The 25,647-nt window shown below is 47.4% G+C and overlaps 3 protein-coding genes across 4 annotated transcripts in view; all 3 read right to left on the bottom strand.

Annotated features, from left to right (window-relative positions):
• The window catches only part of Pskh1 (protein serine kinase H1), a 28,937-nt gene extending 22,081 nt beyond the window's left edge, over positions 1 to 6,856 (bottom strand). For both annotated transcript variants that reach the window (XM_003472144.5, XM_063247539.1), the window contains exon 1: positions 6,715 to 6,856. The gene's annotated coding sequence lies outside the window, so the exon portion shown is untranslated. The remainder of the gene's footprint in view (positions 1 to 6,714) is intronic.
• Positions 6,857 to 11,763: 4,907 nt separating this feature from the next.
• On the bottom strand, positions 11,764 to 13,422 carry Nrn1l (neuritin 1 like). The gene is made up of 3 exons (XM_003472145.3): positions 13,113 to 13,422; positions 12,283 to 12,415; positions 11,764 to 12,136 (listed from the first exon to the last, which is right to left on the bottom strand). Exons 1-3 carry the CDS (start codon positions 13,183 to 13,185, stop codon positions 11,851 to 11,853), a joined length of 492 nt encoding a protein of 163 aa, XP_003472193.1. The 5' UTR covers positions 13,186 to 13,422; the 3' UTR covers positions 11,764 to 11,850.
• Positions 13,423 to 13,548: 126 nt separating this feature from the next.
• Edc4 (enhancer of mRNA decapping 4) lies at positions 13,549 to 25,113 on the bottom strand. Its single transcript, XM_013154927.3, has 29 exons — positions 24,826 to 25,113; positions 21,832 to 21,988; positions 21,378 to 21,489; positions 20,997 to 21,096; positions 20,544 to 20,733; positions 20,295 to 20,442; positions 20,107 to 20,211; positions 19,732 to 19,841; positions 19,561 to 19,644; positions 19,373 to 19,468; positions 19,171 to 19,273; positions 18,873 to 19,053; positions 18,704 to 18,776; positions 18,516 to 18,607; positions 18,250 to 18,437; positions 18,031 to 18,164; positions 17,785 to 17,938; positions 17,029 to 17,462; positions 16,843 to 16,947; positions 16,606 to 16,758; positions 16,488 to 16,524; positions 16,178 to 16,355; positions 15,891 to 16,046; positions 15,667 to 15,782; positions 15,416 to 15,581; positions 15,146 to 15,332; positions 14,833 to 15,052; positions 14,323 to 14,486; positions 13,549 to 14,093 (listed from the first exon to the last, which is right to left on the bottom strand). Exons 1-29 carry the CDS (start codon positions 24,905 to 24,907, stop codon positions 13,901 to 13,903), a joined length of 4,218 nt encoding a protein of 1,405 aa, XP_013010381.1. The 5' UTR covers positions 24,908 to 25,113; the 3' UTR covers positions 13,549 to 13,900.
• Between the last annotated feature and the right edge of the window lie 534 nt (positions 25,114 to 25,647).

The following is a 25,647-nucleotide window of genomic DNA, read 5'->3' as shown; positions in this document are numbered from 1 at the left end:
GAATTTTGCAGAAATCTTTTCTTTCAGGAAAACAAAAGACCTCAACATAGTAAAGGGTGGAAGCTCAGGAAAATGGCTGCTCCTCAGCCAGTATCCTGAGGTAGAACACAGGTCCCTGGCCCCTGCACTCCAAGACCACCAACAACAAGGAAGACACACTGCATGTGTGACCCAGAAAACCTATCCAGATATCATTTTGTCTCAGTGAGGAAGCAGAACGCTAGACTCACCAATAAATATGACTTCAGGCACGAACATTGGCTCTTTTGGTTGAAATGTGCATACCAGATGAGAAAATCTAAGGTTTACAAATGAAAAGGCCTGACTGTTCAATTTAAACAAAGCCTGCACAGGGACTTAGAGTTACTAGTAAGAGAGCTACATTCATTCCAATTAAAAACACTTCAGTGGTGGACTCTTGCTGATACTCTGTAATCCCAACTACAGAGTCTGAAAGCAAAGAAAAGGTACCAGCTTTAAAAGGGACAGGGGACCATGACAATAGCCTCCAGGAGATCACAGCTGTTCCACACTGCAACCACACTTAGTAACTTCTATTCCCACATTGGTTAGGTAAAAATCCAGACATTGGGTCAATGGTAGACAGGTACAACTTGTGGGAAAGAGCAGAGCCTTTCCTGTTTGTAATTCTCTTGTGTTTGTCCCAGCAAGTGACCAGGTAGATGTTGGGTGGCCACACTAGGCCAGTTGTAAAAAGTCACTGGGCATGGCAGTGTACTCTGTAACACATCTTGTGAGAAATAACAACTTGATAGTCTGCTCCACACATTCAACTTAACAACCTGATGTGAAGCACTTCTCGGGAAAGCAAGCATATGAACAGTGCTAGAAGGGGTGAGCATTCAGCATCACTGTCCTCACCAACACTGTACACAAACAGCAGGCCAAATGAGGTAGGGAGACTTGTTCAAAGCCATCAGATAGTGGTGGCAAAGCATGGACCCAAGACTCCTGGTTCCCCATCAAGGGCATCTCTGACCACATAGGAAAGACACCAGAAGTGCCTAGGGCCAACACAACCTCACCTTCCCTGCACCACTGATCTGACACATCAACACAATTCCCTAAAGCAACTTGTCTGAAGAGCCTATCTTTAGAAATCTCAGCTCCAGGGGCTGGGGATTTAGCTCAGCGGCATAAGCACCTGCCTTGCAAGCAGGCGGTCATGAGTTCCATCGCCGGTACCGATAAAAATGAAAAAGACCAAAAAAAAAAAAAAAGAAAAGAAATCTCAGCTCCAACTATGATCTAGATCCTGCTGCTCACTGCTCTACTCTAGACTGCCTTTGATTGTTGATTGCTGAGGCACAAGAATCACCACAAAAAAAAAAAAAAAATCACCATAAATTCAAGGCCAGCCTAGACTATAGAGTGAGTTCAAGGTGAGCCTTAACTATGCAGTGAGACCCCAAGATCTCAAATAAACAGTTCATGGCAGCAATCTTTAGCATAATAAAAAAATGGAGGCTAGAGGGACAGGAGGGGATTAAAAAAAAAAAAAAAAAGAATTAAACCAGGCATGGTGGCACATGGTTGTAACCCCGGTACTTGGAAGGCTGAGGCAGGAGGATTGTTATGAGTTTGAGGCCAACACCAACACACACTATATAATGAGTTCAGTGCTAGCCTGGACTACATAGCAAGACCCTCTCTCCAAAAAAAAAAAAAAAGCCAAATTAAAAAAAAAAGAAGATGCATTAGGTACATGTACTAATTCCACCCAACAAATACAATCTTTATGTACTCTGAACATATACTAATTTTTTTAATATGTACTAATTTTTTAAAAAATTGACACCAGGCTTTACAGCATGCACCTATTAATCCCAGCCCTTGGGAGGCCGGGATAAGAAGATCACAGCAAGTTTGAGTGAGTTCAAGACAAAACTAAACTACATAGCAAAAACTGGGGCTGGAGTTATAGCACAGTAGTAGAACACTTGCCTTACACTGTGGAGCCCTGGTTTCAATCCCCAGAACAGCAAAAAAATAAAAAGGATTTGTTTTAATGAAAAATTGGAAACACTCCAATTATTCAAGGTTGGGGATTCAGCTTAGTGGTAGAGTACTTGTCTAGCAAGCACAAGGCCCTGGATTGATTCCTCAGCACAGAGTAGGGGAGGGGAGGGGAAGTGCGAAGGGGAGAGAGGCTAAGAGGGGACAAGATGGGAAAGGAAGAAGGAAAAAAAATGAGAGAAAAAAAGAAAATAGTAACATGGAATTTGGAACCTCACTTCTCAAGGATTCCAGTTGAATATACTCCTCTACATGGTAATGATTAGCAGGCAGAGACGCCTGTCACGGTTGAGATGGAGAGGCATTCACAAGTTTGCTATGGTCTCTCGATTCTACCATGGCCACAACTCAGGGAGACATCCTGCCAACAGAAGTACAGACGCTGGTAATATACCTGGATTTCTTCCTTCAAACTTCCAACATTCAAGTCACAAAGACTTACTGAACCCCTGGGCTGTGACAGACAAAAAGAAGGCAGCTATAGTCTCTGCTCTAAAGAAACACTCCAGACAGTTCCACAAGAGTCCCTTGACCTACAATTCATTATGCCTTGAAAGGCCACTTCAAGCTTGATAGGGACCCCTCTAAGACAAATTTTTTTCCCAGCAAATGGAAATCTATTTTTCTTCCTTAACATCATGTCAGATATAATAGAAGGCTATACCAAGTCAACACATACCAGTCTAATGCTTAACCTGGAAGGAAAAGGAGTTCAAATAAGTCAGTCTCTTTTCAGCTATCAACAAGCCAAATTGTTTATCTTCTCCCAGAGCTTCTCAAATTTTCTGCATGCACCAAGAACAATACAAGACCCTATATCAGCTAGGGTTGGGGATATAGCTCAGCGGCACAAGTTCCTGCCTGGCAAGCACAAGGTTGTGAGCTCGATCCATGGTACAAAAAAGAAAAAAAAAAAAAAAAAACCTTTCTCAGCTGTCTTGAAGTTTAATGGGCCAATATCTACAGAATATTCACATCATCATACAGCTGTGAAGAGGATCAAAGTGCCCACATAACATGCTCACATTTGCAAAAGCAAATTGGAAGGTCAAATCAAAGTCTCACTTTACTAGGAACTTGACTTACAAAAGAATGCTAGTATATATTTCTGATTCCATAGACACTAGAACCTGTAAAGTCATTCTAATATTTTCCTGAAGGCTGCACTTTCTCTAGTTCATTTATACAACTTAAGTATAGAATTGCAATTGGACCCATACAAGATGCTTATTCAGCAATCCCACCTTCTAGTGAGTTAGCATTTCAATTCTCTTCTAGGAGAATGATTAAACTGCATTTATCCTAACGACAAGCACAGCTCTGTTGACCTCCCTCTGATAGTTGGAAATGACTTTGAAAAAAATCACAAAACACAAGGCAGCTTCCTACTCAAAGCTCAATCTAAAAAGCAAAACACTATTAAAATGGAATTTTGTAAGGTATTATCACATACACTTGTAATCCCAACACTTGAGCGGCTAAAACAAGAGAACCAAGAGTTCAAGGAAGACCAGCTTGGGTTACATCGTAAACTCTAGAACAGCCTGGACTACACAGCAAGACCTTGTCTCAAAAAATAAAAAGCAAACAAAATAAAAAATAAATAAAATAAAAAGCAAGCTGGGCGTGGTGGCGCACACCTGTAATCCCAGGACTCAGGAAGCTGAAGCAGTAGGATCCTTGAGAGTCTGAGGCCAACCTGGGCTACCAAGTGAGTTCAACACCAGCCTGAACTGCATAGAGAGACCTTGTCTCAAAAAGATAAATAAGTAAATAAACAAGCCAAGCACGGTGGCACCTGCCTCTAATCCAAGCACTGAGATACTGAGCCAGGAGGATTACAAAAATCAAAACCAGACTGGGAAACTTATTGAGATTGTCTCAAAATAGAAAGTGAAAAACAAAAAATCTGGGAACATAGGAGGGTTCAATCCCCAGTATCACCACCCCCACGGTGCCACACACACACACAAAAATAAGATTTTTCTGTGCCCAAGGATAGCTCAGTGAAAGTACACATCTGCCTAGCATGTGCAAGGACCTGGGTTAAGTCCCCAGCACCACAAAAATAAGAGATTTTCTTTTGATAACGGACACTCTGGGAAGAATGGCCAATATTTTCATTTACAGTCTCAACTCTGCTAAGCACCCCATATGCACTTCATCCCCATAAAGCTGGCATTATTTCTATTTTAGAATCAGGAAGTTGCCCAGGCATGATGGTGCACACTTGTAATTGCATCACTCAGGAGCCTGAAGCAGAAGGATGGTCATGAGTTTGAGGCCAGTCTGGGCTACACCGTAAGTTCAAGGACAGCCTGAACTATATAGCAAGACTCTGTCTTAAAAAAAAAAAGGTAGGGGACAAAGCTCAGAAGCAGAAGGGCCTACCTGGCAAGCACAAGGTCATGAGTTCGACCTCCAATATAAAAAAAAAAAAAAAAGGCCAGGGATTTAGCACCTGCCTTGCAAAAATAATAATAATTAATTTTTAAAAAAAGAATTAGGAAATTAGAACTTAAAGAACCTCAAGATCTCAGATAAGCCAGAAACCAAGTCTAGGCCTTTCTGATTCTCAAGTTCATCCTTCTACCCAACAAACTGTATTCTGTTTCCAAGGTACAAGCAATGAGACCACAACTAGAGTACAAAAGCCACAGCTATCCTTTCTAATTGGACAAAAAAGACAACAGCTTTCTACAACAATGATGCAGATTTTTCAACTAGGAAACAGTGCAATAGTTTGGTTTTGGTTTTCTTTTAAAATGGAGATTTCTCCAGACCTTCTGAATCGAAATCTTAGAAAGCAAGAATAGGTGAGGGCATTGTTGAATGACACAGCACAAGGCCTCGGGTTCAATCTCCCCAGCAGAAAAAAGTGGAGGTAGTGGGTGAGGGAAGATAGGGGAGAAGATAAGGGAAAATGATCAAAACATGTTCATGTACAAATATGCCAAAATGAAACCTATTAAGCTATATAACAAAAAAAGAGGGAGAAAGAAAACGTATAAAAGGAAAAAATCCTAAGAGTGACACTCTTGGAAGTTTTTATCTTGAAAAACTACCTTAATAGTTTTTATACCATTAGGATAGAGGCTGCAGCACCTACACATACACCTGGCCCTGATAAGTGCTCACTAATGTAGCTGAATCTGCATATAGTCATATCTCAACAGATTTTACAAATGGTATAGCTACTGGAGTCTGTATTTTAACAAAAAAAAATGACAAAGTTTATTCAAGAAAATAGTAAACAGTGGGAGAGAAACTGGCTCTGCAGAGCAAGCTTCTGCTGAGTAAAAGGGAAAAAAGTAAAAAAAAAACCCTGGAGAAAACAGGGTGGCTATCATGAGGAAAGTCAGATAGCCTGGAGCCCCTACTTTATGCCAAATACACAACCAGGCAGATGTACAAGTAAATCATCATGTGACATAACATGATATACTCAGTATTAGCATGGTGTACAGGGGAATCAATGCTCATGTGAAGCAAGGGAGATTTTCCAAAGAAATGACGTTTCAGGTGTTTTTCAAGAGCATATGTGCAGCCGGACATAGTGGCTCACGCCTGTAATCCCAGCACTTGGGAGGCTGAGGCAGGAGGATCATTGCGAGTTCAAGACCAGCCTAGGCTACAAAGTGAGCTCAAGGACAGCCTGAACTGCATAAACAGACCCTGCCTCAAAAAGACAAAAAAAAAAAAAAGAGCCTATGTACATTTCCCATGGGAGCAGTGTAAGAGTATTATAAAAGTATTACAAGAGAATGAAGCCACAGAGCTAATAGGAAACTAACCCCGCAACAACTATTTTAGGAAAGCAAAAAGTGTCCAGGTGTTAGCCAAGCGTGGTAGCACATGCCTGTAAACCTAGGACTCTAGGCTGAGGCAGGATTGAAAATTTCAGCATAGCTTGGGTGACTTAACGAGACTCTGACTTAAAATTCAAAAATAAAGAGCTGGGGGTATAGTTCATTGTGAAGGTCCTAGTGCAATCCCCAGTACTGGGGCACAGGTAGGAAGTACCGAAGTGCTTACCGTAGAGTGAGGCTTTTAACAAATTATTAATAACTAAGAAGCTTGGCCTTTCTCCTATAGTCACTAAGGAACCAGTTTTCAGCAGTGAAGAGGTTATTTAGATTTTCAAGTGGGGGTTATCACATCAGTAGCTTCACTGAGGAGCAATGAGTGGGCTAAGCTTCCCCTTGCAAGGATGACAGGTTTATATGCAGGTGATCACGCTGGACCCACGCCTGCTTTATTCCAACAGTATAAGAAAGCAATCAGTTGCCCCGTCAGACTCTGGTGTTCAGTCGCAGAGAAAGGGTGTGCAGTAGGCTCTGGACACAAGCAGGCAATGAGCGTCATCAGATTAGTTCAACCTGACCCGCGCTGGTCGTGGAAAAGCTAAACTGAGGAAGGGCAGCTGACCACGTCCACCTCGCCCAGTAGAGACGGGCTGCGCAACATGGCAGCACTTTTCAAAACCAAGCCATTCCCGGACACCTGCGACCCGGAGGAGCCATCGCCCGGCCTGCTCTCTTGTTCTGCAGGCCCCAATGCAGACGGGCCGAGAACTCCTGGCTGCGTAGAAGTAGGCCCCTGTGCTGCAGGAAATAACCGAGACTGCCCCTCCCGCTCGCTGGCCGCCAGCCACCGCCCTGAGACAGGTCGCCTCACCTCGAGCGGGCGGCGGGCTCTTCGGCGTCTCGGCGGCTCCGCGAACCATATCCCGGCCGTGGCCACAGCCGCCGCCGCCGCTGCCGCCGTCGCCGCCGTCGTCGACGCCATCATCCTCCCGAGTCAGCGTCGTGGCGTCATCACAGTGCGCGCCCGATGCCAAAACAAACCAGGGCAGCCCACGAGGGGATAGGTCAGAGGCGGAATCTCTGGAAACCCGGCGAGAATATTGGGCACACTGGAGAGCTTCCTACCAATCAACGTCGTGAGGACGGGACAAGACTTTCTTTGGGATGTGCCTTTTGCCCAAATGGGATTTGCAGGCTCCAGGAGTGATAGTGCTAGCAGCCTGGACCTCGGTAGGTACTGAGAAAGTTTCAAGTTTCTGATTGAGAGAAGAGGGACTTTGTAGAGGGAAGGAATCCTATGTAGAATCCTATTAGAAATACAGTGAAATAGATTTCTAGAACTGAACTGGATGGATCTGCAGGCACTGTGCCGCTGAGCTATATACCTGGCCTCTATTTTTATTTTTGTTTTGTTGTTGTTTTGTTTGAGACAGGGTCTAGCTATGTAGTTCAGGGTGCCCTAGAACTCACTGTATAGCTCAGCTGGCTCGAACTAGCGGCGACCCTCCTTCCATAACCTCCAAAGGATTGGGATTTCAAGTATTGCACCGCCATAGCTGACCAAAATCTGTATTTAAAAACTAAGATTAAAATAACTCTGGTTTAAATAATAATAATTTTGGAGCCAGGCATAGTGGCGTACGCCTCTAATCCCTCCCCCTGGAAGACTGAGGCAGGAAGATTGCTACAAGTTCAAGGCCAGCTTGGGCTACAAACTAAGTTCAAATCCTGCTTGAACTGCATAGCAAAACCCTGTCTCAAAAAAACAGAAACAGAAAAAAAAATTGACACGATATGTTTGATTTGTCTTTCATTACTGCAACAAATAGTCAATTTTGAATTGGTGAAGTCAGTAGTGGGCCAACTTGGACAGCAATGACTTTTATCGTTTTTATATTTAAATATTTCATGAGGTTATAAAGCAAGAGATTTTTTTTGTCACTATTCACAATGACTTTTATGTAGAATAAAAGTTTCACTACTTTACAATAAATTCAAATTACCAGAGAAAAGAAAGGCTGCAGGAAATATGTCATTGTAACTTCCTTTCATCTTCTCCTTTTCAGTCCTTCATTTATTCAGGTCTTTATTTTTTGTTTATTTTATTTGAGACAGAGTCTCACTATGTAACTCAGGCTGGCCTTGAACTCATGTCTGTATGAACTCATGGTCCATATCTGTAATCCTAGCATTTGGGAGGCTAAAGCAGGAGGATTGTCATAAATTTAAAGCCAGCCTAGGCTGCAAGTGAATTTATAGCCAACCTAGACTACCCAATGAGACCTGGTCTCAAAAAAGCAAAAATAAATAAAGCTAAAAATTGTTCACAGTTGGGCATGGTAGCACATGCCTGTAATTCCAGCACTCTGGGAGGTCTGGACAATGTAGCAACTTATTGAGACCTTGTCTCAAAAAATAAAAAAGGTGAAAGGGGGAGGAGGGGAGAGAAGAGGAAGAGAAGTAAAAAGTATGAAGATGTATTATGTACATATATCAACTCCCAATGATGAATATAATCATTATATACTGTAAACAGGTACACATTAATAAAATTAAAGGACTAGAGATGTAGATCAGTGCAAAGGATTTGGGTTCAAACTCTAGTACTGAAAAATTAAAAATCAATAAATAAATGTTTCCAAAGTCTAGTGGGATTATTAACAGGAATTTGGGCCAAACAAACCTAAGATCAAATCCCAGCTACAGGGATAGGGATATAGCTCAGTGGCACAGTTCCTGCCTGACAAGCATGAGGTTGTGAGTTTGATTCTCAGTACAAAGAAAAGTTCTCAAATCCCGGCTCTTTCTTAGGGATATCATCTTCTCTCCTTAAACCTCGTTTTTCTATTTATGTAATGGGGATCATAATGCTGACCTTACATATGGCTAAAAGTAATACAGAACTTAAGGCAGTGCCCCACAGAAATCCATATCATATCTCCATTTTACAGACATTCAGAAAATTAGTGAACAAAAATTTATTGAACCCGATGTGCAGGTGTTGATCTGGGCCCTGAGAAAAAGCACAAGACTCTGTAGTCAAGAAGTATGTTGAGGCAGAGGTGACTATGCCCAGGACATCCAACCTCCAGACTCTCTTCTGAACAACAAGTTAGTCCTCATCCACATAGCTGCAAATGTGATAACAGTATCACCATGATGTTCTGACCTGGGCAGCTGTGCCTAGAGCCCAGATAGCTTGGCCAGCAGCCTATCCCTCTCCTCTAGGTCTGGGATAAAACACACAAAGCCCTTAAGCCCCTGGCCAAAGAGCAGATTCTTTCTCCCCTCACTGACCCCCCCATCCAACCGTTCCATGGAACAGTAGGGACTTAGGGAGCAAAAAATCAGGGGAAAAGTAGGTCACAGTAGGAGGATGGTAATCCCCCTATGGCTGGCCAAAGTGGCAGGGCTCCTGCAGCAGACAAGCTGTTTCTCCCTTCCACCAAGACTAGCTCTAGAAGACTTTGAGGGCTCTGAAGTCCCACAGTGTCCCTCCTTGCAGTATGCCCATGCTGTAGGATCTGACCCAAGATGATACATCTTCTATAATGGGGTCATTCTCAGTCCAAGTTCTTAATATCTGTAACAGTTCTTGTGCTGGATTTAGAGGTTCAATCTTTCACTCTACATGCTTCACAAGTACACCCTTTATATCCAGCCCTAGTTTGCCATAGACACAAAGAGAACACTACCCTTGAAGCATCCACAGTGAAGATTTCTGATCTACAACTAAGACTGTAATAAGTCAGTACTATCAGTAGAAGTTTCTCAGGGGCTGCATACATAGACTTAGAAGTGGCTTTAGGTTTGTTTTTTTTTGTTGTTGTTGTTGTTTTTTTTTTTTTTTTTTTTTTTTGGAACCAGGGATCGAACTCATGACTGCCTGCTTGCAAGGCAGGCACTTATGCCGCTGAGCTAAATCCCCAGTCCCCAAGAGGTGGCTTTAGCTTACCTTCAGGGTTAGGGAGTATTTCCTGGAGGTGATACTAAACAAGAAGTTCACTGGAGGAAATGGGAAAGGGTATTCTGAATTAAAAGGATAGATGTACAAAGACCTAGAAAAATGAAACCCCTATTTTTCCATCTGGACAATTCCAGTGGTCAAGGGGAGGGGCAGTCTGGGAAGCGTTTTTCTCTTGAAGCTTCTCCTTTGGTTGATATGAGAACATGGGCACTGACTGGTTGATAGAAATTGGGATAAAAGTCCAGGTGGATGAAGCACAGGAACAAAAGCGAAGTCAGGGTAGAAAGAAGGAGTTGAGGCTAGTCATCACAATGGGAGGGTGTTTAGGAAGTATGGGTGACATAGGATTCCTACATACCTGTGTGGAAGACTCTGGAGACACCTGCCACTCTGGAGTCTCAGCAAGGATCTCATCAGGCCTGACTCTATCCTGAAGAGTAACAGCCTCCCAGCACAGACTCCAGTGTAAGCCTAGCCTGCTGAACTCTGGGATTCTACGGCTTGCTCCTTGCCATTACTTTAGATCTCCTAAAGCCCTCTCTACTTCAGCCCACCTTTCCTGCATCACTTGGATGGCATCTTTGTCTCCTATTACCCGCTAAGTGAGCACTACTTTGCTTGTCTGAAGCCTCCCTTGTCCCCAAGGACTAGGTAGGTAACTCGTTTTTGCTGCTGCATAGAGGGACTGTAGGAGTAGACAAAGCTGGCTAATGTAGTACCTTGTAGACAGAGAAAGGAGTTTATGGTAACACAGTTTTTCAATTTAGAAAGTAGAGAATAGGGGCCAGGGATTTAGCTCAATGGTGTAAGCGCCTGCCTGGCAAGCACAAGGTTATGATTTTGATCCCCAGTACAAAAAAAAGAAAGAAACAAAATGAAAATGCTTTGCATAGAAAGTAGAGAATAAAGCATGAATTCGATCCCCAGTACCAATAAAAAAGGAAAAAGAGGAAAAAAAAAAGTAGAGAATAAAGCAGAGGGAGTTGCAGTATGGATAAAAAGAGGGTCACTCCTTGCTTTGCTTCAGTTTCTACCCATGCTGATTATTGCTCTTTCTTTCCTCTAAAATGAAAAGCGACTCCAAATATATCACACAGTGTCTCAAAAGTTTCCCAAAAATGTTTTGTTTTTGAGATCATCTCACTGTGTAGTTCAGGCTGGTCTTGAACTCAACTAGCTCAAGCTGATCTTAATTCTCAATCCTCCTGCCTTAGCCTCTTGAGAGCTGGAATTACAGGTGTATGCCACCCTATCTGGCATTTTCCCCCCTTGAAAGTCCTGTGAGATTGTTGTGATTCCATACTGCACATTTCTCAAAGATCAAGCTTGTGGAGAGCAGGGGCCAGAGAATCCCTCATTGTGACCCCTTTTTACAATTTCAAATCCTGTAAGGGTTTGAATGTGGACTCTTAAAGGGAGGTTGCACCTTCTAGAACAGGCTCCCTAGCCAAGAGGAGGAAGGAGCTGAACACAGCACCTGAGCTTGTCTTCAAGGCTGAGGTGATAGTTCAGCAGAGGGAAGAACTGAGATGTCAGGAGCCTGGAGGCAGAAAGGAGGCTGAGGAGAGAGAGGCCCTACATGAAGGACAAGCTACCACCTCTCCAGGACCATAATAGGAGGGGAAGGCAGGACTAAGAGCACAGGCCTCCCCACAATCTGATCCCCTCACCACAGCCAGCCCAGGAAGTCTGAAAATGGCTGTGCAGTCCAGATTTTGGGTCTCCACTAGAACTCTTGGGACTTGCGAATAATGGAAAGTTCTGTGCTGCAATAGGGGAAATGAACGTTTGTGAGCAGGAAGATTGAGTCCCCATTGGTGGCTCTAGGCCCCGCCCATGCCATACTGAGGATCAGCTTCTGAGAGGGAGGGGCAAGAGGCACACGGGGGTGGGGGTAGCCTCCCCTCCTGCCCCAGCCAAGCGGCAGCAGCTGGAAGAAAGGAAGGAGCTTAGTGCAAATATAAATACCTTTAATGAAAGCCTTGTGCACTCTGCAGAAACAGGGCTGGAGGTGTGGTTGCTGCCACTAGCACCTTCCTGCTAGGCCAGGGGCCCCAGGAGGCAAGCCAGCGCCAAAGCAGCAGCCAACAGGGAAGGTGCAGGGGCTGGGGCAGGTGCAGGCCCTGTTGCCCGCAATGTCTCTTGGTTGGTCTCTGGGCCCACACCACGATCCCTGACATGCACAGGGGCACCACATAAAGTGTGCAAGTTATCTGGGTTCGGGGCACGGCGAGCTTCTTGCTGTAGTGACTCCCACACGGTAGCTGCCTCCTTCGGGCAGCCTGAGAGGACCAGAGAAGCACAGGCATGGAAGTCATTCCAGGACCTGTTAAGGAATGGGATTAGGGGGCTTCAGGATGGGGTGGGGATTGGGTGGGGTCAGGTTTGGGAGTAGGAAGAGGTTCATGCCCTGAAGGTGTCGCAGATTGGGCTGTGCCTCCCACCTGCCCACTGCCTCCCACCTTCCAGTACCTGCAGATAGTCTCCAGCTCGCCTCCTTGGCCCATGCCGTCCCCCAGGCGGATGAGACACTCTGCAAAGCCCTGGTATATGGTATCACAACGACTTGGACCCTCTGTGGCTGCTGCTAGGAGAGGTACAAGGACTGGGGGGTGGGAGGGTGATAGGAATGAGCCAGCCTGCCCTCAGCCCCCAGGGGCTTGTTTACCTGGGAGTGCTCTAGAGACGTGACTCAGCGTGAAAAGGGAGTCCTAGGAAACTAAGCAGCGTATCTGGGCATCAATTGCCTTGGTCCCCTTCAAAGAGGAACCTTTGGGGTACAAGATGGGGGGAACATTGGTCCCAGGAGTTGAGTAAGTTCCTCCTCTGAGCTTCTGGAGCGCTAGGTCAAGTGAGGATGGTCCATGGGAAAGGGTTAGGAGAGCATGGAAGTAAAGGTCTGGAAATATGGGACCACAGAGATAGGAATCTCTTGGTAGCCTCTGAGCTTTGCTTGACCTTTTACCTCCTAAAGTTGGTTATGTCTTGGATGAGGTTAAACAGGATAGAAGGAGGTCAGGATCCAGGCCAGATCCTCTCAGGGAACCTCAGGGATCTGACGGCTGGTCCAAGAATTCTATCAATAGCCACAGGCTCCCTTTACCAGAAGTGCTGCAGAATTTCAGGGTCCTTCCTCAGCCAGAGCTCAATTCATGCCTTTTAGTTTAGAAGCCACTGTCACATTCCCAGTACCCTAACTCCTCTCCACCTCACTCCCTGCTCCCACACACACTCTACCCAACCCGATAGGGGACCTATAACAGGGGTGCAACTTCGACCAGGACCCCCCCAACATCACTCACCGAATGGCACCAACAGCAACAGCCTCAGGAAACGGGGTGGCTGCCTCCAGCAGCAACAGCAGCAGTGGGGCATTGTCCCTGGCTGGGAGCCTAGTGAGGGAGCTACCAGCCGCTGGAGAGCAATCTGTTGGCCCAGCCCCCAGAGGGAGGGACCATGATTGGATGAGAGGCTGGGGCGGGGCCTGTAGCCATCTGAGGCCTCACCTCCAGTACTGAGACTGGCACAGAATAGAGGAACTCTATAGTAAGACAGAGCACACAGGGTGATGAGTAGCCCTAAATCCTGTGTGCAGAGTTTGACAGGGTTATCTTAGAAAGCAGCTGAATAGAGGAGTGGGTAATTATGTTCCATGAGTGGGCATAAACAGACCTCCCCACAGGGAGAAGAAAGGGCAATTTCAACTATATCAAAGACACACAAAACTCACACACATACTCCATTTTATTCAAAAAGCATTTAATTGAATTTCTCAATGTTTTTCAAAAACAAAAAAGTCCAAATTGGAGGTAAAAAGGAACATGGAAAACTCAACTCAAGTGGTGTCACAATCTCAGGATCATGCTCCAGGCATGGCAGAACCCAAGAAGGCACAGTATCTGCCCTGGGCCCAGCCTAACCATGGTGGCTACTACAATCTGTAGACCACAGACATTACAACCTCTCCTCCATCCCTAAACATCTGGGGTGGAGGCCTGAGCAGGTAAATAGCAGACACAACCCCACCTTGGCCTGGCCTGTCTGCTATCCTTTAGTGTCACCTGCACCCTGCACAAGGCAGGCTTAGCTGCTAAGGGAGACTGGGAGTCACAAGGCCATGTAGCATCAGGCTGAGACGCCGGGCTGCTTTCCCAAGTGAGTTGTGTGGCTCAGCCTGCAGGAACTGGAAGAGTTTCTGTCGAACCTGGGCCATGACTGAGCCCATGTGGTCTCGAGTGATGGGATCACTGTGGTCCAGGTGCATCACAGCCTCTTCCAGGTAGCTGAGGGTAAGTTAAAAAGGACAGGCTACAGATGGAAATGCCTCATGGTGGCACTGCTGTAAAGAGGGATTGGTGGCAAGGAAAGTCTCTAAAATTCAGATGGACAGAAGTGGAGATGAGTGGAGAAAATTAGGGAGGGGAGTCAGGCAGGAGCGGGTATCTGATTTGAACTGTTCCCTCCTCATCTCTACTGCACAGCTCATCTAATGCTTTGACTGCCCTCACTTACCTGAGCTTGAGGTCAGTTCTAGTGCCAAGGTCAGATGCAAGCTGCTGGATGAGGGAAAGAAGCACAGGCTGGGAGAGTGGGCAAGGTGGCTGCCCAAAAACCTGGGCTGGGTCCACAGTTTCACATACATACAGCACCAGGTTCAGGTCAGCGGCTGTCAGTGCCTGAGGGCAGAATGGGGCAAAACATTTATAAATAATATCAGGAAGGAATGCCTGCTTATCTGGTATTGTAACTTGGAAGAGGAAAACCATAGAGCAGGGTACTGAGAGCACCAAAGGAAATGCTCAGGGACCCGGAGACAGTATACGGCTATATGGTACCCTAGAAAATCAAGAGATCAGAAAAAGCTTCCTAATAAGGGCAAAGTAAGTTGAAGAGGTCTACGACAAAGGAGCAACAAAGACAATGGCCTAGAAACTATAACCGAGTCTGGAGGAGAATGTGGAATGTATGGTATGTGGGCCCTGTCAGATTCTTGACCTTTACTAGCACCAAACATGGTCATACCTGCTGGAAGGCCTGATTGAGGTGGCCCTGTTGCAGCAGCTGCAGGATATGAGCTTGCTGGGCATGGCAGTCAAGGTGGGAAGAAGGGACAGGCGTGCCAGCAGCTGAGCGCATGGCCTGCATAATGCTAGAGGTGACCGCAGCCTGCTGCTCCTTGAGCGCCACACTCACTTCACCCTTAACAATACGCTGTACCTGTGCTAAAATTGACTCCTGCAGGCTGCAAAGAAAGAAAAGTGAGGCAGAAGTGGCTCGGAATACAGACTTGGCTCCTCCCAAACCTACCACCTTGTCCAGAGCCCTACCCACAAACCTGCCCACAGCTACATGCAACTGGTGCTGCACCTCCGCCCGAACACTGCTGGACACAGTGGCCGCCATCTGCTCTGTGGCACTCTGGAGTGTGCTGACCAGGCCCCGAAGCTGGGCCAGCACAGGCTCCCTGGCTTCCTGTTCCCGTACCTTCCGGCTCTTCATGTGGCTCTCTAGCTGCTGTAAGTCTGAGGGGGTTACCGTGGACAATGTAAAAGGAATGATACAAGAGCAAGCCCCCTCCTACCTTGGGTCATACGATCCTACTCACATTCTTGTGTGCCTAGCCGGAAGCTATCATTGATCTGCTGGAACATGGCCTGACAGCTCTTTTCAAAGGCTGGCAGTACCACACTCTGAAAAGCTTCACGGTAGGCAGCTTGCATTGGCCCCTGTAATGTGTCTGCAGCAGCTCGGGCAATGGCATCTGTCAAGTTCTGGAATAAAAAGGGGGGCCCAGTTGAAAGCCCAGCCTGACCTAATAACAAACCTGTCCTCTCCAATCCTGGGCCCCTATGGCACCTTGGACTTGAGCAACTTGGAAATGTTCTCTTTCATACTGCCTTCCACAGCCGTAAGCTTCGTAGCTACTGAATTGTTCAGCTGGCCAGCTACAGGCTCCAGACTCCTGGAGACACCTGGGACAAGAGGAGGAGAAGGTGGACTCAGAAAAGGAGGCTTGACAGGTACCCCTTCTCCTTCTGGCTCACCCAGCCACCCAAATGAAGTCTCCACACAAAACTCACATGGAGGAACTGTCTTCTTGATCTCATCCCGTATGGTGCGTTCTAGCCGCCCAGCCACAGCTGAAGACAGTGCTTGGGATAGCTGCTGTGTCAGCTGCTCCTGTAACTGCCCACCCCACTGCTGTCCCTCAGCCAATGCCCGCTCTAGCCGCCTCTCTGAATTTTAGCTAAGGAACAAGATTGAAGCATCTCCCTGGCATGAAGATTGAAGCCCCTTCCTGGTATTTTCCTTCCAAGAATGCTGCCCCTGCCTTTCTGTCATGCTTTGCCATTACCCTCAAGGATACGTTCCTGCTCATGCCGTGTCTCAAGAGCACGTTCTACATGGCCTGTGACAGTGCTCTGTAGGCCTTCAAGTTGAGTACACAAACGCTGTAGTAGTTCTTCTTGGCTGTGCCGTAGCTCTGCCAGCTCTCTCTGCTGCTGCCAAATGAGTGCTGGCCAGTCCTCTGGGGGCTCTGCCACCTGTCAGTAGCACTGATAGTAACATGATGCCTTCCCCACCCACCTCCAGCCACTAGACAAGGGAGAGGCCCAAAGTCCCCCCCACCCTCACGGGGTAGGGTTCTAGAGGTAGAAAGGCATTTGATTATTTACCTGATGCTCTGTGAGCCGGGTTCCCACACTTAAATCCCTGTGATAGGCAAGAGGAACTTCAGGTCATGTCAGGCAGCCTAGACAGCACCCCTCTCCCTGGTCCCAGAACCCTCCCTACCCGTCATCCTTCTTGCTTTTCCTTTTGAGCTTGGGTGAAGTACGAGGAGACCCCTTGGACTTCCAGTCCTTGGCAGGCACCCGGGGAGTGGGAATTTTGGTTCCAAAGCCTGCTGAGGCAGAGGCAAGGCTGGCCACCTCATCATCATGGTCACTGTGGGAAAGGCAGAGAGAGGGTAACCGCATGCCCATTTGTTGACTTTCTCTTGTGAAGGAATTGGTATGAGGCGGTACCCACCTTTGTTCAGCACTTGTGTCCTGGCTGTCATGTTGTTGCAGCAGATGATAAGGTGGTCGGTGGAAGGCCAAGCTTTTGTGCTTTTCTTGGAGGCCATTCCTGGGGCTAAGGGGACAGGTCAACTCAGCAATGAATCATTCTAAGCCTCCTCCCACCAGCATACTTTCCCTCTCCCAAGTTCCTTACCTTTCTGCCAGAGTGCTACAGGTCTCACGAGTAATGTCAGGTGCTGTAGGCCAAACCTGACTATCAGAGGTGGCAGCGTCCTGGGTCAAGGCTGCCTCCAGTAGGGAGGGTGTACTATGACGATCCCCATCCCCAGGGCCAACATCCAGGCCATGCTGAGGGCCAAGCTCGGGCCCTGGCCGGGGCCGTGGAGAAAGTAGGTGTAGTGCCGAGGCAGCTGAGGCCATACTGTCTGGCTCAAGGCTCTCAGAAGCAGAGGAACCAAAGCCACGGGACAAGGCCTCAGACGCAATCTCAGGGATATCCTGAGAGAGGGCAGTGGAAGCTGAGGAAATAACATCAGGGGAGCGGGTGCGACTGGGGGAAGCCTGAGGGAGCCCCAGAGGCTCTACTTCCTGCAGGTCCAGGGACAGTGCAGAGGCAGCAGTAGATACCTGAGGGCCAAAGAGAAGGGCTTAAGTGTTAGGAGGTAAGGAACCACAGAATTAAAGCACTGATATTATTTGTACTGAGATGGCATAGTGCCCAGGAGATATACAGGTCAAAAACAGGGCTGCAACCCAGGAGAGAAGGTGGGGACAGGGAGGCTGAGGAAATGCCTTCCAGGGAACAGGGAATATAGACATGACCTCTAGGAAAACATGGAGCATCTGAGGCAAAGGGTTAGCAGGAAAAGTACATGGGAGGACAATACCACCAACCTTCGCTGCTGCTGCCCACCAGCTACCCAGCTCTTCATATACAAGTAACACATACCTGTCCAGACCCCTTAGAAGTCAATTTATCAGCTGGACCTGGGACCAAGCCAGGCAGGAGGCTGCGCGGGCTTCCTTGCAGGCTGCTGTTGCTGCTCATTGTCAGACCTCCATCCAGCTGCAGCTTTGGGCTCAAGGTCAGCTCTTCAGGTGGTCTGGTAGTGGAAAGGCCGAGGTGTCAGCAACTAGAACTTGGCATCACCTGGCACTAGTCTCTGCTATCCCCCAGCTTTGATCTTTTTCTCACCTGGGCAAGGGAGGGTCCACAGTTGAGGTGCTGCTCACGGCAGACACAGCTGTAAGAGAGCTGCTGCTGCTGCTGCTGCTGCTACTGCTGCTGCTGCTACTGCTGCTGCTGCTGCTGCTAGGAGATGCAGTGATCTGGGAAGGCAAAGAGAATGAGCATTGTGGCCTACAGGTAGGGCATACTCAAGTCCCCCTGTAGGGGTTGGGGGTGAGGGCATACCTGCTGCAGAGAGGCAGTGGGTGTCATGAAGGCATCAGGGGTCATCAGCTTGGGCTTGGTCTCACTGCTCAGGTTCAAGAAGTCAGCAGGTGCAGGTAGCTCCACAATTCGTCGAACGTCAGGCTGCGAGCCATGAGAGGTTGACCCCAAGCCCTCAGAACCTAGTTCAGGCCGAGACTCTCCGAAGGCTGTGGAGAAAGTTGCCATTCAACTCAGATCTCTGACCTCACACAGTTCAACCTGTTTCCCTCTCATCCCTTACTCACCAAAGTCCTCATGGGCAGCGTGAGCAGGGAGTGGAGCTACCACATCAGGGTTCGGTTGTGGCTGGAATCGGATCTGAACATCTTGAAGTGCCCTATAGGAAGAGAAGTAAGAAGACAGTGTTCAAAGGGACTAGTGTCAGTAGAGTAGAACAGGGACACAGAGAGTGCACAGGGCCTAATATACTCACTTAGTATGTACACAGAAGAGCTTGATGAGCACACCAGCTGTGGACTCCGTGGCACCAGTTCCATGAGAACCCTCTGAAAGGACAGCATAGATAATTAGGCCCCTGGTTCATCTTGTGTCTCAGCACGCCCCCAACCACCAATTTACAGTCCTGATTCCAGGCAGCTTACCAGCCCCCAGGCTGTCATTCTCTTCCTCAGCAGGCAGCACCTCAGTGTGCCGCAGCCGGCAGCGACTCACAACCTGGATCCCAAAGCTTAACACTGGATGAGTGAGCAGGAACTCTGAGATGGAGCTGAAGCAGGCACGACCTTCCTCCTGGTTCTGCAGCAACTCCATCACATAGAGGACCTGCACAGGTGGCATATTCCTAGCTGAGCTCAGAGGCTATGTGGGCTGCAGATGCATCACACACTGAGCTCTTCCCAATGACACTGGCTCTGCCCAGGGTTTCCCATGGAAGCCTACCTTCCGTTGTACATCACTGAGAATGAGGTATTCTGCTGAGAGATCCAAGCAAACCTTGAGGCTGGGGGGTACACTCACTGAGCTGAAGATATCTGGGGAGAAGCTAGGGAACCAAGAATAGACTGAATGAGACTAAAAATTCAAAGAAGCCATATCCCTACCCACACCCCACCCTCCTCTCAATTGTCCATCCTCTGCTTACCGAATGGTCTGCAGACAGGTCCAGGACACTGTGCACCACATCTTCAGCTCCCGATTCTGGTCAGCACCAGTAATGAGGAACCTCCAGAAAGGGACTCTGCAAAGTAATAAATAATTGAGTGGTTGGCTGGACCACCAGCTAGGGTCCTGTGGTCTACCCAGCACCCACCTGCCTGCCCACTCACTCACTCAGGGTCCTGTTTCTTATGGTTGTCACAGAACAGAAGGCAAGAAAGGGGCCGTCCATCATGAGGCTTCCATTCATGTAGACACCTACAGGCAGGCAGATGAAGGGCCTGAGAGAATGATCCAGCTGGTTCCCTTTCTGGGTAGATCTGGGTCCTTCAGGCCTTGCCTCACCTTGGCTCATCTTGCCCCTCAATGTAGATCTGCCAAAACTTGACATAGCCATCATGACTCGCAGTAGCCAGGACAGTTCCATCAGGGGAGAGGGCTCCTTCACTTAAGCACTAGGAAGAACCCAAAGAGCTTTACTACCTGTCTAGGGTGGGGAATGAACCCTTCCCAAATGAAGATGGTATAAGCTGGGTGACCACTGTGGTTTCAAACACATGTGCATGACTAACGGAAGGAGTACAAGAAGACCAAACTTTGCGAGGCACAATTTGGTTAGGAGCAAGTTCCATGGGTGAGATTATTTAGTGCTCATAAGGGAACCGATGAGGGGCATAAGGAAGAAAGGGAGGGCAAAGAGGCACTCAGATGTAGTCCTACCGTGCTGTGGCCTTTTACCACAATGAAGCCCTGCTTGATTTGGCTGACCTCCACAGGCCAGGTGCTGTGGTTAGCACGGAGCATATCCAGGTCCCAGACCTCAGCCTAGAGGAACAGGGAGGTGTGTTCAGCCCAAGCATGTAATATGGTTCCTCTATTGCTTCCTTTACCATGCCTGGGCTCCTTACCCGGTCTTCATGCAGCAGGGCCACAGTTGGGCTGCTTTCCTCACAGCACTCCTCACTTTCCTCAGGAATGAAGGGACACCAAATGATCCTTCGGAAGTGGTTTAGTGGTGAGCCCTCTGGCTGCCGGATATGAACTAAGATTTCTTCTCTGAGCAGGATGTTAAGGACTAGGTAGATGGATGAAAAGGCATGTCTGGCAACCCCTGTTATGCCCACCCTTTTTCAGTTCCCATGCCCAGGAGTGGATATTGAATTTTGCCATTAACCATAGCCAAACGCCACACAAACAGATTGCCCGCCTCATCCAAGCAGGCCAGCTGTGGAGAGTTGAGGTGTGCAAAGGCCAGATCAGCCACACTGCCTGTGAAGCCTTTGAGTAGGATCCGTTCTGAAGTGCTGACACTGATCACTCGCACCATTGCTGAGCCATTATTGGCAGCTGGAATCAGAAGAGCAGGGGGCCATGAGCAGGCAGCCAGGCCTTGGAAGAAGTCTTGTCCTTGCCTGCTTCACTGCTACCACCATAGTCTCAAGCTTCATTTTCCCACCCAGCAACTCCAGACCTGGCAGAGGGTGAAGAAGCCTAGGTCAGATCTCTGTTGTACCCCTAAAGTTTGAGTGGGCTGAGTAGACCAACACTGGATTTGAATTTGTGGAAGTTCTAGTATAGAACAATTTCTGTGCTTTTCTGCCCCTACTCACCTCGAATAGCATAGGCCAAAAAGGAGTTAGACACAGCAATCAAGTTACCATAGTAGTACTTCTGCTCCCAGTCATACTTGGCAACAGGCTGGATTTTCACCTGAGAACCCAGAGTCAGGAAGGTTGAACAAGTGGAGGACTGATGTAACTTCCCAGACATTAAGAAACCCTCAACAACCCTGGGGATGGGGAAAGATCACAGGCACAAACCCAGAAACCCATGGCAATTTCCTGACCCAGATTCCCACAGAGATATGCCAGCCAACTCTAGCTTCCTAAAACTGAGGCATACTACTTGTGGCATGGTGGCTCTCACACAAACTGACTGTGGGAAAGAAGGGGTCTTATACACTATATAGGCTATGGCATCCTAGTACCTACCTTGTTGCTCCCCCGAGCCTTGCTTGAAATGCTGGAGTCACTGCTGGCCACAATCTCTACCTCCTTAGCCAAAATGCCAATGCAAGTAGAGCTGTCATCTCCAGGGAGGCAGCTGGAAAGAGAAGTGCATAAACTTTATTTTAATGTCAGGAATAGAAGACAAAGCCCTTATGCATGGTGCATTGTTCCCAGCTCCACTTGCTCACCTATTTAGGAATGAGCCCAAACATCCGCTCTCTCTCTTTTTTTTTAGTGAGCATCTTATTCCAAACATTTAGGTTGTCTCATCTCTTATATTAGTGGAAATTCAATGTGATTAAAAGTGTTTTGTCCCAGGTCATCCAGAAGGAGAAAAACAGAAGGTATTGGCCCTTCTTGCCCCTCATCTCATGCCTTTGGCTAGCACATGTCCCAAAGACACCATTACCACCACTGCCATTTCCCAGATACTCACATGACCTGCTTCTCTTGTAAGTTAATCGGTGGCATGGTCCGAAGACCAGGCTTGTTTGCTGAGGTACCATCACCTGAGCAGAGGGGATCTGGGACCAGGAGCCCATTGAGGTCCCCATTATAGGCAGTGGATTGTCGCCGGCTCTCAGCACTAGAACCTAGAGACAGAGACAACCAAGACAAGGTTGTCACGACCTGTCAAGGTTGTTCCACCTGCCCACTGGCCTCTCCTTCAGGGTTTCTTTCCATGCCATAAGATGCTCTAGAAACATTCAACTGAGCATGGTATATCTGTGGGGAGGAGGATCCTTTGTCCATCTCTCATTCCATAAATGCTGATATATGTTAAGACCAAACATAAGCACGAAGCTCTTCCACCTGGGACATGAGTACAAGTCATCAAAGGTAATCTGACAGGGGTAGGGATATAGCATTGTGGTAGGCTGCCTGTCTAGCATGCATGAGGCCATGGGTTCGATTCTCAGCACTGCAGGAAAAAAAAAAAAAAAACACAAAAACAAAAACAGGCACTCTGAAGCCTGTTAAAACTCAGGTCCAGCTCAGCAAAGAGGAACTCTGTGTAGTACTTGAGGGAGGGTATGGGAAGAGTCAGGAAAGCTTTCAAAGAAGATGTACCATCATAGCCACTATATTCACAACACACAAATACAGAAAGAATGGAGGGAAAACAAGGCTATAGAGGTCTTAGGCATGACACTGAGTCTCCCCCTGTAGATAACGCCTCTTTCTTTGTTGTTATTGAGGTGCTAGAGATTGAAGTAGGAGCCTTCTATATGGTGATAAATGTTGTACTACTGACCTCACAAAAGTTTTAAAGGAGGTGACATAGTTAGTGGACTGACTGCTCGAAGGCAGCATCAGAATATTTGAGAATCTGGGTGTGAGATATCAGGACCTAGACCTAGGTAGTAACATGAGCTGGAGAGAAGAGAAGCTCCTAAATCAAGAAAAAGCATACATAAATAAGACTGGGAAATAAGAATCTTAGAAGGAACCTGTCTCAGGAATGGCTCAGAAGGAGCCATTTGGGGCAGGTAAATAGACATGAAGAAGCTGGACAAAGAGAGAAACCAGCCAGGCACAGTGGCAAATGCCTGTAATCCCAGCACTTGGGAGACTGAGGGAGGAGTATTGCTGTAAGTTTGAAGCCATCCTGGGCTACAAAGGAAGTTCAAGGCCACCTGAACTACATAGTGAGACCCTGTCTCAAAAAAACCAAAGAGAAACAGAGACAGACAGAGAGACAAACAGAAACTGTGGAGTAGGGTATGGAGTTAGGACTCAGCATTTCAACTGTTTGCAATGGCTAGGTTTCAAACATTCTTATTGGCTCTGACACCACTGTCTGAACTTGAAGGTAGCAAGGAGACTACAGCTTCAGGAACACAGATGTTTCCAAGTCATAAAATAGAATTTGAAAAAAACCAAAAAACTGGTTTAGGGATATAGCTTAATGGTACAGCACCTGACTGGCAAGAACAAGGTTATGAGTTTGATTCTCAGTACAAAACAAACAAACCAGTATGAGGTCTTATTCGATTCTTCAATCAGAGGGGATGAACAAGACTACGTGATAAGTGCCAATCAACTATGGAGTTCTGAGGAAATCCACTTGGCCACTTCACTAGGATCATAGTCACTTTAGGTATTCAAGGATAACCTGACACATCAGCCTATCATAAGGATAAACAAACAGCAGGCCCAGAGTGCACAAAGTTAACCATGTGAGGCTCTAACAAATGTCTGGAGTGTAGTCTGCTTAGCAGACAATGGGAAAAAAGAGGCATGAGCCACACTGATTAGTTAAGGGAACACACACTCCAGGTGTGAGGCAAAGGGTCCATGGTCTCAAACAGTAGATAGATTTTCCCCAAAACCATGGGTTAGCTAATTCCACTTACAGAAAACACCAGTGTTTGCTTCAGAAGCAGCCAATCTGGGGGTCCCGGTAGGTAAGAACAAGTTGTGAAGAAACATTAATTCTCAGCTGCGGTCACTGCACATTCACATCAGAAGCAAGTACTTCAACCACTATAACTTTTCATGAAGGTCTTAATTTGCCAGGAAATTCATTGTCTTCACATGTGCTATATTTCTTCTTCATAATGTCTGGCATCTACATAGGTGTCTTTTTTTTTTAAACCTAGGTGTCTTGCATGGCTTTCCTGACACCCAGCTCCTGTCGATATGATAAGATATAGCCTATACCCACTCCTGTCTGTATTGAGACCTAGCCTAAACAGTCTCCTCAGACCTATACTCTGCATTTCCAGCTCCCTCAACATCCACTCCGTTCTTAGCATAGTACCAAAGCAATCGTCTTTCACAATGACAGTATCATATTGTGACCCTGTTATCTGTGTCCTGCCAGCAAGAGCAGTTTTAGGGTATCACTATGAACCAAAGTAAAATTTGAATGGGAACAAATTAGGGTTGTAAACTAATCTAGGGCCTTGCAGTCTGTGATTTGCCTTCATTCCAGAAAGAATACAGAAATGTCAAGGACCACATTCCTCCAGAAAAATCATCTTGATACAACATCAGGGTTAGAGTCTGTTTTCTAGGGGAAAGGGCAAGTTGTGAAGGAGAACAGCGTTTAAACTCTAGGCCCAGAACTGGTAAAAGGAGCTTGCACCAGGCGTGTGAACCATGGCGAAAGGATAGTGGCGCTGGGCCAGTCTCAGGAATATGTCTTTGGGCCAGAAAACCATAAGAAGCTGGCAGATTCAGGAGCCTCACCTTCAGCCGAGACACTGAAGGACGAGGCAGAACTGTCTGGCGCCAAAATGCGAAGGGATCACACCCAGGGGTCTGCGCCATTCGCGGAGTATGCTCAGGGATCTATCTCCTACTCTTGTACATCCTCACCAGCAGCGATCTGACTTAAAGAGCTCTGCAGGCCCTGAGGGCGGCTCAAACCCACGCCACCCGTCTTCCTGCTCGCCAAGGGCCCACTCCGACTATACTCGCTCACCCCCCGCGGGCCGGTCCAGCTTGAGGATGTCCCGCAGGTGCTGCGTGGCGTCCTCGATGTCGATGCTCGCGCAGGAGGCCATGGGCTCGTCCGCTTGTGCCCTGCCCGCACTGCGTTCCTTCCGCTGCTGCCGCGCAACCCCCAGCCTCACTCGGCAGCGACCTCTCAGACAAGACACCAGTCACTACACGAAACCCACAAAACGATAGCAAACCGCCACCAGTGCCGTGTCCCTGAGTCGGGCCAACCCCACCAACCGCCTCCACTTCCGGCTCCCACAAGCCTGCACTCCCGGAACCTGCGAAGGCCAGAGAAAAAAGGTTCCGTGCTGGGAGTGAATTGACTCCTTTGAGGCCTGTACCCGCAGGGTCAAGGACGTTTTACAAGAATGAAGCATAACAAATGCCCTCTGTGCTCAAGAACAGGACGCTCAAAACTGTACCTGCCTCAGGAGACCCCACCCAGTCCCTACCCACTCTATGAATTTTTGACAGTCCTGGACCTAATCATTTCCTCAGACCAGCAGGAATAAACTGAACTGATAGAAGCTAATCTCCTGTATGGGAAATGGGTTGTAGTAACCCAATTTCCGAGGTGCCAGAAATTCTAAGATCAGGGGAGATGTTCTTACAAATGTGATTGTTCCCTACTGGCTCCCAGCATCCCTTGTCCCACCACAGCACCCTCAGGTTAGGAAGAAAGAAACCACAGTTTACAAACACCTCTTTATTGCAGACATATCAGGCATAGGTACATGGAGGAAGCTATATTGCAGATTTTTATACAGGGTGGTTTAAGAGGCAGCAGGCATCTACCTCTTCC

Source organism: Cavia porcellus, unplaced genomic scaffold (genome assembly GCF_034190915.1).
Source record: "Cavia porcellus strain 051 isolate PalLab524CR breed Dunkin Hartley unplaced genomic scaffold, mCavPor4.1 scaffold_4, whole genome shotgun sequence".
In the NCBI taxonomy this organism is placed as follows: Eukaryota; Metazoa; Chordata; class Mammalia; order Rodentia; family Caviidae; genus Cavia; species Cavia porcellus.
This window is presented reverse-complemented; position numbering and strand designations above follow the sequence as displayed.

Excerpts from the sequence above, each read along its gene's own strand:
- Nrn1l (XM_003472145.3), bottom strand. The coding sequence starts at position 13,185 with ATGCCCCACTGCTGCTGTTGCTGCTGGAGGCAGCCACCCCGTTTCCTG. Across the intron at positions 12,416-13,112 it reads GTTGCTGTTGGTGCCATTCG|TCCTTGTACCTCTCCTAGCA; the intron begins GTGAGTGATGTT and ends CCCACCCCCCAG. Across the intron at positions 12,137-12,282 it reads GAGCTGGAGACTATCTGCAG|GTCCTGGAATGACTTCCATG; the intron begins GTACTGGAAGGT and ends ATTCCTTAACAG.
- Edc4 (XM_013154927.3), bottom strand. The coding sequence starts at position 24,907 with ATGGCCTCCTGCGCGAGCATCGACATCGAGGACGCCACGCAGCACCTG. Across the intron at positions 18,608-18,703 it reads CTCTTCTGTGTACATACTAA|GGCACTTCAAGATGTTCAGA; the intron begins GTGAGTATATTA and ends CTCTTCCTATAG. Across the intron at positions 16,948-17,028 it reads TGTAGCACTCTGGCAGAAAG|CCCCAGGAATGGCCTCCAAG; the intron begins GTAAGGAACTTG and ends CTGTCCCCTTAG.